General features: G+C 47.0%; 1 protein-coding gene across 2 annotated transcripts in view; it reads right to left on the bottom strand.

Moving 5' to 3' along the window:
* Map3k9 (mitogen-activated protein kinase kinase kinase 9) overlaps positions 1-9,939 on the bottom strand; it is a 60,886-nt gene extending 50,947 nt beyond the window's left edge. For both annotated transcript variants that reach the window (XM_035445691.1, XM_027418424.2), the window contains exons 1-2: positions 9,552-9,939; positions 2,412-2,825 (exon numbers count right to left, since the gene is read on the bottom strand). In XM_035445691.1, coding sequence (XP_035301582.1) covers positions 2,412-2,825; positions 9,552-9,939 — 802 coding nt within the window. The remainder of the gene's footprint in view (positions 1-2,411; positions 2,826-9,551) is intronic.
* Between the last annotated feature and the right edge of the window lie 1,414 nt (positions 9,940-11,353).

Here is an 11,353-nt window from a genome sequence, read left to right as displayed (position 1 = left end):
CAGGCAAACACTCACCCACAAACTAGCACTCACATGTAAGATCTACAACCCATACCAACATCGGCACCAACAGGGCTGTTGGTAGCATAGTATGTCTTGACAAAGTCCTTCCCTGAAAGCTTTCCACTTTCAAAGACAGAGGGAACCAGAGCCCTGGCTCCTGGAAAAGAGACATGCAGTCTCCTGCCTTATTCTATAAACAGCACAACTTGGCAAGGCAACGTCTCCTTCACAAGAGTTTTGTTTTCACAACAGCAATCTTGTGGAAGGTAAAACTTTGTAGGTGCAGCTTCAGATTATGGTCAAAGTTTAAATTTGATCAAGAAAATTGTAAACTTTTACACTTCCATTATCCTGGCCCAGATTTCTCAATGGGCCAAATTATGTAACATTATTTCACCCTGCCTAGCTCTCTCAGAATAGTAAGGACATTAGAAAAAGTTAAAGAGAACTCAACTTCTACCTCTCATTTTCTACCAATGCATCTGCATCTTATTCCACCACCCAAATAGCCTCTGGGCTGACATTCAGATGCTAAAAGTTTTAATTCAGTTAATATAATTAAAGAACGTAGTTTTGGAGAAGGGTTAAGGAAACCATAAAATCACAGCAAAGAGAAAAGGATAGGTAAGATTTTCTCTCATGTATCTCAAATCTTTCACACTTGCCAATAAAGTATATATCTAATTGTTCATATTCTCACCGAGGAAGTTTTCTATTACTAAAGGGGCAGAGAGTACAGACAGAGGGACAAAGGAAACACAGGTCATTTTTAAAGAAATTGCAGCCAGGCAGTGGTGGAGCACACCTTTAATCCCAGCACTCAGGAGGCAGAGGCAGGTGGATCTCTGTGAGCTCACAGCCAGCCTGGTCTACAGAACTAGTTCCAGGACAGTCAAAGCAGGTTACATAGAGAAACTCTGTCTCAATAAAGAAAGAAGGAAAGGAGAGAGAGAGGGAAGGAGGGAGGGAGAAAAGGAGGGAGGGAGGGAGAAATTGCAAAGTATAATCTCTACACACACACAAACACACACACTTACACTTCTTAAATGTCTGGTAGGATAAGCCAAATGAACACTTGTTCTCAGCTAGGTTCTCAGCTGCCTCCTCCCACCACTCAGGAGGCAAAGGCAGGCAAGTCTCTGAGTTTGAGGCCAGCCTGATCTACAGAGCAAGTTCCAGGGCTATACAGTGTAACTCTGTCTCAAAAATAAATAAATAAATAAATAAATAAATAAATAAATAAATGTAAATAAAAAAGAACAAAAAAAAAGAAAAAGAAACATCCCTTCTTACAAAAGCACCCACAGAGAAATAAAGAAATAAACCATGTTAGGAACAGCTCAGAAGAAAATAAAATCTGGCTGTGAGTTCAAGGCCAACCTGGTCAATAGAGCAAGTTCCAAGACAGTTGAGGCAACACACACACACACACACACACACACACACACACACACACACACACACACAAATACACATATATGCAAAGAGAGAGGGGGGAGAGGGAGAGAGAGTGAGAGACAGAGACAGAGAGAGGAAGAGAGACACACACACAGAGAGAGGCAGAGAAAGAAGAAAAAGAAACCAAACACCAAGTTTGAAGAACTTCTGGACTCCAAGCACACAGATGCAAGAGTAGTCCCATGTCACCCGCAAAGTTCTCCACGTAAAACACCGTTCTCTCAGGTATAGGCTACTCAAAAGAATCTTAAATACATACCATTAATCACATGTATCCACTCATGCAGTCAGTCCGGACAAGTGAGAGCACCAGGAAGCTTATTCCTAGCTGTTCTCCCAGCCCATGTGCAAGACTGAAGTCTCTACCACCTTATCATTTAATTATACCTAACACTGACTTTATAGCCCAGTTTATAGATTCCATGTATTTAATACACAGTTACTTCCCAGCTCCCTGCAATTACACACTAGTCATGGAATTCATTAGCAGCACCCCTGGGCTAACAGGAGGTCTAAAACACTACCAGTCAGGTCATGCTCTCCAGTTGACACGGCCACCTGTACTGGTCCCAGTTAAACACACACCTCTTCTTCCGATGGCTCCCTCTCCAGTGAGCTGAAATGTGGAGGTAGATATGCAGACTGGCTGTATAGGTTTGCCTTCTCTGCTGCTCCAGAAAGGGGATATCCTCTTTTGGGGGATTATATACACATTTCCCAAGTAGGAAAATGAGTCTGTTTCTGCATCTATCAGTCTTAAACACTGCCTGCTAGTTGTCAGTTCACAATTACTCCCAGACACTTCAGATAGCTCCTCCCCTCCCCCACATCGACACTCAATGGCAGAGCACTCTGATACAAAGGGGCCACCAGGAATCCACATTTACTGAAGCCAGAGTGAGGGGGTGGCTGCTCTTCACACTCGGCCCAGCCCAGCTCTCCATACTCACTGTTGCTGGACTTAAGGTCTCGGTGGATGATGGGGACGATTGCCTCATCATGTAGGTAGTTCATCCCTCTGGCAATCTGTACAGCCCAGTTCACTAGGATGTCTGGGGGAATCCTCTTCCCAGATAACACTCTGTTCAAAGGCCCTCCACGAGCAAATTCCATGACCAAGCAGAGGTTGGGTTCCTTCAAGCACACCCCTCTGAGGGCGATGATGTTCGGGTGCTTCAGCATAGCAAAGAGCTTGGCTTCTTGGCGAACATTCTCTATGGTCTGGCTGATGTCCTCATCGGGGTCATGGCGAGCTGCTTTCACGGCGACCTCATCGCCTACCCAGAAAGCACGATAAACTTTCCCAAAGCCCCCAATGCCGATGATCTCCTCCAGGGTTAGCTCCGCAAAATCAATCTCTAACACTGAGAAAGAAGAAAACAGAAAGTCAGCCATACTCTTTGAACACCGTGTAACTAACCGCACTTCCATTGGATGGGCAAACACATCCACGGTAGGAAAGTGGGGCCTCCCTGTCTCCCCACTGTAAACTCCATAAGCAGTGGAGACTGTAGTTAACTTCATGTGCATTATTCCTGGTGACTAGCACACAGCAGGCATTCAATAGGTATTTACTGTAAAGTAAATTCTACTTGGAGAATCAGGAGAATCTTGTACCAAGACCACCCTTTTTTAACTCAAGGGGATACTGGGGCAACCTTTTTTGAAAATTGCTTAGGTTAATTTGTTCTTGGTGGTGAGAGGCACACAACCCAGGGCTAGGCAGTCACATAGCAGCTACAGTTTGGTTTGTAAACAGCTTCTGTAGAAATATCATCAGTGGATAAAGAAGGGCACTAATTCCTGCAGTAGGAGGGGTGGGGGGGTGAGCCGGAAAGGGTCATATGAAAAGAGCCCTTTGGTCTAGAGAGATGGCTCAGAGGTTAAGAGCACCAACTGCTCTTCCAGAGGTCCTGAGTTCAATTCCCAGCAACCACATGGTGGCTCACAACTATCCGTTATGAGATCTGGTGCCCTCTTCTGGTGTGCAGATATCTATGGAAGAAGAATGTTATATACATAATAAATAAATAAAATCTTTTTAAAAAAAGGTAGAAAAGAAAATAAAAGAAAAAAGAAAAGAGCCCTTGTGGGAGAGTAAGTAGAGGGGGGAATCTCATCAGACAATGAAAGGAATGGGGTAAGGGACAATCCAGGCAGAGAGAAGGACATGAGCAGTAACATGGCATATGGTACTGTAACATCAGGGTACCTGATGCCTGAAGGACGTTAGGGAGTCCACAGCGGCTGGACAGTTGTACTAAGAGATAAAACTCAAGCCTTGTAGGGGGTAACCAGGTGGTAAGAAGCTTTCGAGCAATTTTGAAGGACTTAAAGTTACTCTAGAAGCAACTCAGAAAGAGCAAAATAAAAACAAAAAAAAATGGTGTAGTGGAAAGTTCAAGGTCAACCTAAGCTCTGTAGCAAGTTTGAGGTTAGCCTGGTCTAAAAGGAGACCCTGTCTCAAAAGGAAGAACCATGAAGGAGGACCCTGCAATGATCTCAGCCTGCTGAGCCTCAGAAGTATGCCATATAGAAAGAACTAGTCAATGTGAAAGACTTCCAGGACTTGGTTCTACCAGGATCTGGTTGGTTCCTGAGAAGTACGGGAAAAGAGGGAGCCTCACAGGAAACATCTCACTCCAGCGGATCTCGGTGTCTCAAGTCACCTCAACTATTCATTCTGATCCCAAAATATAGAATCTGAGCCTTCAGTGCTGTTCACAAAAAATAGGTAATAGTGACACCCAGTGATTATAAATCCCAGGTGAGCTAGAATGTTAAGAATTAACTGATCATGTTCTCTTCTCTCTTCTGACTGATTCAGACTCATCCCTAACATCTGAACTTAAACACCCATTTCATTGACAATCTCCTAACCTCAAGACCAAATGAGGGCAAGCTCCCATCAAACACCTTTGCAGTAAACTCACCAAAATAATCACTATTTAGTTACTCATTCACTGCCTATCACCCGTGACACTATGGCAGCCACAGGACAGCGACTCTATCTGCCACCACTGTGCTCACCGTGACAAATATTTAGTAGGTGACCAATAAAAGGAATTTACTTAAGTAGGGCATAAACAAATTTATATCTCTTTAAAGGGGGTGGGAAAGTGGTAGGCAGGGTTTCTGGAAGAGAGAATACCCACACTCCACCAAAAACAAAAAACAAAACAAAAAAAAAAAAAACCTAGGAAAACAAAGATGTATTTCTAGATTTTGGCAAGAGCAAACTGGACAGCTGTCCTTCCTTACAGGGCCAGTCTCATCACACCCCACTGTTTATTTAGATGCTGATGGGGCTCAAATTTTTGTTCTTACTGAACCATAATACCTCTAATCTCCTCTTCTTCTTGTATTTTGAGAAGCAGCTGTCAATCTGCACAAAGAAAACTCAGGAAAAGTCATGTGGACTGTCTTTACGTACACAAGATGCAGAACCCATCTTGACCCTCAAAGTTCCGTAAGGCTAACTAACCCCTTGGAGATGCAGTGTAGCTCAGTGACAAAGTACATGCTTAGTATTTTCACAGCCCTGTGTTTAGTCCATGATACCAGGAAATAAAGTTATTGTCTCTTGGGGTATGTGGGGGGTGGTCCCCCTGAAGAAAAAATGACATGGCAGAAGTTGCAGACTAGCAATCAGCACCCATTCCAATATCCTTCTAGCACCTCACCTTTTAGTATCAGAGGCTAGAGAGCTAAGAAACTACAAATCCCAGAATCCCTTATGGCAAAGGTACTGGAGTGTGAATTAAGTGACATACAAGATTTGCAAAGCAGAGAGAGATGGAGACCATCTTCTGGCTGCCTCTCCTGGCAAGAATGGCTGTCTGCAGCAGCATGCCAGTGTCCAGTCACTAGCTCTGTAGCTGTGTAAATGAATGTTCCGTAGTGAAGTGGCTGTCTATTCTCCAAGCTACAGACACAAGAAGCTATCCCTGAAGCTGCCATCTCCAGCATCAGCATCTCCAGATGCTGACCCTCGTCTGTGAGAACAGTGCCAACTTGCTTGCTGGTTCGGCTCTGCCGTGCCCAGAGCTCTCCCCATGAGAGCCTCTTCTCCAAGCCCTCCCAACAGTTCTGTGAGCGCCCAATTTCCTGTACTGAATCCATTTCTTGCTTAAAATAACTGCAATGTTTCTGAGTCCTAAAAATGAACCTTGACTAATTACTAACTTTTGCCTGATGTCATCCACATGAATGAGAAAACATGCCAACATTAAAGAGAGATTAGATACTCCTTTGAAAAATATGCATCTACTTGGTCTTTGGAGGCAAGGAATGTTCCTTTTATTTTGTTTTCCTACCAGCCCTGATTTAAAGCCCCATGCCTCCTGAATGAATTTTTGGATCACCCTATTTTTCAACTAAATCTTTGAATTAATTAACTATACTACTTCCCTAATGTTTATCCTCTGTTGCTTGGCTCTGAAGCTTATCTGCCAACACACAGTAGGTGTTCAATGTTTACTGTAAAAGATGGAACACTGGTCTAGGGTGCTGAAAAGGACAGCTCCTGCAGCAGCCATGCAGACAAAGGCTTGAAGCCCAAGGGAAAGCCAATATCTCAGCTTTTCCCTACTAAGTTAAGAAACATATGGAAGCCAGCCTGCAAGAGAAGCATAGAAGATCGCTTTCCAATGGACGAAGACAACCTGGAGCAGGAGCAAGGACTTTCCTTTTCTTTCCCTACTCAGAAGTCCCTTCTGAAGGGCTTCCAGGGACTAGACCTTCAGCTGCAGACAACATGCAGGCTCTCCTTTCCATCTCTGCTCCAGTCAAGACCTGGTTTTAAGTAAGAATCAGGTCAACTTGCATTCAGCACATTTTTTTTTAAATTTTCTGTAGGAGGCTATTTCTAGGAATATCAACAAAACCTTATTTCATGTTGGAGTCAAGATGCTATTTCCTCCATATTGTATGGGTGGAAACCGACTGAACCAGCCCATCTCACGGGCTTGGGGGCAAGGGAATGGTGTACTTCATCCATTTCAAAGTCTTCTATACAGAGCCAGGTGTGTGAAACACAGCTGTAATCCCATCACTCGGGAAGTAGATAGATGCAGGAGGATTGTAAGTTCAAGGACTGCTTGGACTATATAGTGAGATCCTGTTTCAAAAAGCAAGGTAAATAGATAAGTAAATAATCCTATGCTAGGGCAGGGGACAGAGACATAGAGATTGCTAGGACTTCTGGCCTCCAGTCTAGCTAAAATTGCTTCAGGTTCAGTGAGAGCCCATCTCAAGGTAATAAGGCAGAGATCTTGTTTGTTTGCTTGTTTGTGTGTTTTTTGGTTTTTCGAGACAGGGTTTCTCTGTGTAGCTTTGGAGCCTATCCTGGCACTCGCTCTGGAGACCAGGCTGGCCTGGAACTCACAGAGATTCGCCTGCCTCTGCCTCCCGAGTGCTGGGATTAAAGGCATTCGCCACACACACACCTTAAACATATCTAAAAATAAATCCTTATATTTGTAGTGAATTCAGGAGAAACAAATGTAACTTAGCAGTGACCTTAACACTATGCTGCAAACAGACTAACACTAGTGTAGAAGAAACATTTTAATAACTATGTATCTCCCAGGGTGACAAACTGAAGTTTTACATTTTTCACCTTTTACAAAATAGAGGATGAGACATCTCTCAGATTATATAGATTTGTCATCCATGGAGAGCCAACCCGATACCTACAGTGGTGGGATAAAAGCAGAATACAATCACTTAATACAATTTACTATCACTACCACATTTTTCTCTGATAAAAGATTAATTTCTCCTCTGTACTGAATAAAGCTTGAAGCAAAACTTTCACTGGAAAACAACACTATATAACTAAACCTGACTCTCATTGCTCGACTAGACATAGGTATTCCATTCTCAATCCTGAACATACCACATGCTGTAAGCCCCAGAGGGGAAGTTTAAAAGGGTAGCCCTGGGGAAGAGTTGTCTGTGGCTTTACTATTCCAAGTCCTGGGGGACAAGGTTTTGTCAATCATCTTTATCTTCTGAGTGACACTAACTCAACTGGTGGACAGAGCTCCCAGATGAGACACTCTTATCTTTTCAAAGCACTGACTGAAATCTCATGTTTACTTCACCAGTCTCCCTGGCCTGCTCAGAAGTACCTCCTACCACCCTTTCATTCCTTGGTTCTTAGCATAGTAGCCACCACTCACCAAGTACTCAAGAATGCGCTTTGGCCTGGAACTTTGTGAACTACAAAGAATAATGCCAGTCCCAAGTAAGGCCAAGTTAGAGCACTTACCAGAACTTTCAATGCCAAGCTCCTCAAGTGAATTCTTTCTCCAAGTGTAAGATCCTCCCATCTGGGTTCCAGACATAGGAATCCACTCTATTCAAGGTACTGTCTATTCAATAAGGTGAGTCCTGGCCACATTATGGGGAATCGTCTCTGAATGCACCCGCTGTCGGCATGTCTGACACTCAGCAGAAAGGTTCTTTTAACCTAAGTCATGTTCGCTCCTGACTACTGTGACAGCCAGGGGCACAAGATGCTGAGGAAGCTGAGAGGCTGCTTGTGAACTTCACATAACTTGTACACTCTGGTGTACTCATAACAGAATTCTACCCACAAAGAGCCTCAAAAACTCATTCAAAATATGGCCAAGTTCATCTCCAACATTAATTCCAAACACTATGCCAGGACCTTTGATTGGCCTTCGTCTCACCAGTATTGCCAAATATGCCAAAAATATTGTAGTACCCAGAAACAATCTAAAGTGACTTGTTTATCCATATCAAAATGTATAAACAAGAAACTTTGAATGAAAGGGGACAAATCTAAGTAGAACTGGAGATCTGAACAATTTGACAAAGGCCAAAAGGAAAGGGGGAAAAAAAAGAAGTTGCGATTGTATTTCAAACTCATCTTAAAGAAGTGTAATTATTCATGTAAAAATAAATAACAGTCAAAAAGGTAACTATTAAAGATGAAAATTTAAAACTAAGTATCAAAGTTAGCCCTTTGTAGTGATTTTAAAAAAAATAAAGTAGGATGCAAATTACATAAAACAAGGAACTAACTACTTAGTATATAGTAAGAATGTCTTCTAACTGGAATTATGGAAACTTAAGTACTATAAACTGCACTTGGAGATAGTCACACCTTCTAAAATAACCAAGTATATACAAATGATTATGGAATTATAATGACAATTTAAGTCCTTTGAAAACTAGCAAAGGAAATTTCGTTAGGGGCATGGAATAGGGGGTTCCTGGGAAACTGATGAAAACCAGTACACAGGGAGAAAGGCCCTGGGAGGGGACCCTGGGCCTGACCCCCCAAGTCACCCCCCCCCCCGAGATTTGGCCAATGCCAAATACAGGCAAGGATCTAGGGTGAAAAATATGTGTTGTCTGAACCATATGGCTGTCAGGGGCTGGGACTCAGCCGCTGTACCTGGTGATCCTGAACTCCCACGAGGGACAGACATACTTTCTCCCTCTAATTATTTCTCCACTCATAACTCTTGTGCCCTCCCCTGCCACACACACACCTTTCTAACATATTATTTGGTGAGACTCCTCAAGGTACAACTTTGAGATACAGTACGAGAACCCAAGAAATCAACACGAGATTTCAAAGGCACCTCACTCTTGAGTTAGTTCACACATGCTTCCGGGACTTGTGAGCCTGCCCAGGCAGGCGAGAGAGACACCTCCACTTCTCTCAGGACAAATACCTTTAAGGGGCGGAGACAAGCGACAGAAAGAGATCCGCCAGGTCCTTGGTTGGGGGACTAAGGTTACTGGTGACAGTAACCACCTGTTCTCCAGAAGCCCTTCCAGATCTGGAGGGGCACAAGGAGGGAAGGGAGGGGAGACCCGTGCTGGGGCTTCAGGAGTTGCTGTTTGAGTCAGGTGAAGGTGAAGAAGCCCAGTGTTCCAGGCAGGGCCTGCGGCTGTGGAGCTTCTCGGTGGCACCAGCTAAAGCCCGCACACCCACCCACACCCCGGCCAATCGCTCCCCACCCCTGACCTCTCCTGGCCCACCCCAGGCTTTGCCCTCCCCTCCCCTCCCCACCCCTCCCCACAGAGCTTCGGTGCCGCCTTCTCCTTACGCTGAATGGGCGGGTAGCAACTGGGGTCCTCGGCGCCGGGCTGGCAGCGGCTGGAGAAGGCGCTGCGCGGGGTCACGTAGTTGCTGGGGAAGATGCCCACCCGCTGGTTCAGCTGTCCGGTCCACCAACCCTCATCGCCGGACACCTGCGAGTCCTTGGACAGCACCTCTACCACATCGCCCAGCCGCAGGGTCAGCTCGTCCTCGCCAGCCGCCTCGTACTCGAATACAGCCGTCCAGTAGGGCAGCGCGGCGTGGGAGCCCAGCTCGGTGGCCACCGCCTCCTCCTCGTCCTCCTCCTCCTCGGCCCCCGTGCCCGTGGCATCCTCCCCCGGCGGGGCGGCAGCGGCGCTCGCCAGGCAGCCGAGAAGCGATCTGGAGGACTCCATGGAGCGGCCGGTCCATAGGGTGCGGGGCGGCCGCCCGCAGGAGCCGCCGCCGCCTATTGTTCATGCGGCTCGGCAGCGCTGGGGGCTCCGCGCCCCGACGGCCGCCGCAGGTAGGGCCCGGGCAGGCGGGGCGCACGAGAGCCGCGGACGCCCGGTGCGCACTGCGAGCGCGCACCGCGGACAGGGGAGCGACGCAGTGCCCGCCGCCTGGCGCCCTCGCGGGCGGCCTCGCCCCTCCGCGGCTCCCACCTGCTCGTGCCGCCCGTGCCCGCCGCCCGCTGGCCGCTCCCTCCCTCCCCGCCCCTCCCGCCCCGCCCGCGCTCCCCGCGCGCCCCGCCTCCCCGCACGCCCGGGACCACCTGACGCGAGTCTGGCTCCGCCCCAGCCCTGCGGACCCGGGGGCGGGGCCTCCGAGCCAGTCCCACCCCCCCTCCACTCCGTCCTCCCATTGGCCCGCCGCTGCTGTCCGTTTCCTAGGAGAGGCTGAGGTCTCATTGGGTGGCTCCCGAAGGTGAGGTAGAATGTGCATTCGGACAGCGGGAGTCTGCGGTGGAGCCTGCTGTCTTTGTCTGCGCGGCTTGGGGCTACGGGCTGCGCCAGTTCCCGGTTCAGATGGCCAAACTCTTACTTAGATCTGCGTCTGCCCTGATCTTCCTTGGGGACCTGCTTCCGTCCCCTCCCGCCTCCACGCGCACTCACACTGCGGAACCTTATGGCTCGCGATGGAAGAATTCTTCGGATTGCACTACTGGCCTTGATGCCAACAGCACACTTCTCTCTGAGAAGTTCTAAATCATCGTTGTCAGAATTCCGAAAGGGAGGTCACCTAGCCGGGCTTCCGCAGGCTGAGGAAGTCGTGCGGAACCAACTGGTTTGCGCTTGCCTTGTGGAGCTGGCTGTACCTAGGACCCCTGGGGACGGCTACATAGACCACACCAAGGACCAAAGCAGAGTAAAGACTGGTACCGCCACTCTTGGGCAAGGGCTATTTTATGTTATGTCCTTTTGTTACAACCTCCCCTCCCCCAAGATTAAGGAAGAACAATATAAGTGGACCTTAACCCATCCTACGTGCTTTCAAGCTTCCATATTTCAAAACAAGACAGTACTGAGGAATCCGGCCTGATAGCTACCAAACTGTGTTACCTTTTCCGAAGGCAGGAATAGATGTGATTTACTTAGCAATAGTTAGTTCTTCACGGATTGTTCGCATTTTTGAAACAAGGTCTCACTATGTAGCCCAGGCTGGCCTCACACTTAACAAACTTGCTGCCTCAGCTGCCTGAGTACTGGGATTACAGGCGTGTGCCACCATGCCCAGCCAGAGTGTTATTTTGTTTAATTTTAGTTTGAGGTTTATTATTAGGCAAACTGGAGCAATTTGGAAAAATAGCCAGGCAGCTACATGACCTTG

Source organism: Cricetulus griseus, chromosome 5 (assembly GCF_003668045.3).
Source record: "Cricetulus griseus strain 17A/GY chromosome 5, alternate assembly CriGri-PICRH-1.0, whole genome shotgun sequence".
Classification (NCBI taxonomy): domain Eukaryota; kingdom Metazoa; phylum Chordata; class Mammalia; order Rodentia; family Cricetidae; genus Cricetulus; species Cricetulus griseus.
Note: the sequence above shows the minus strand (reverse complement) of the source record. Positions and strands in the feature narration are given on the sequence as shown.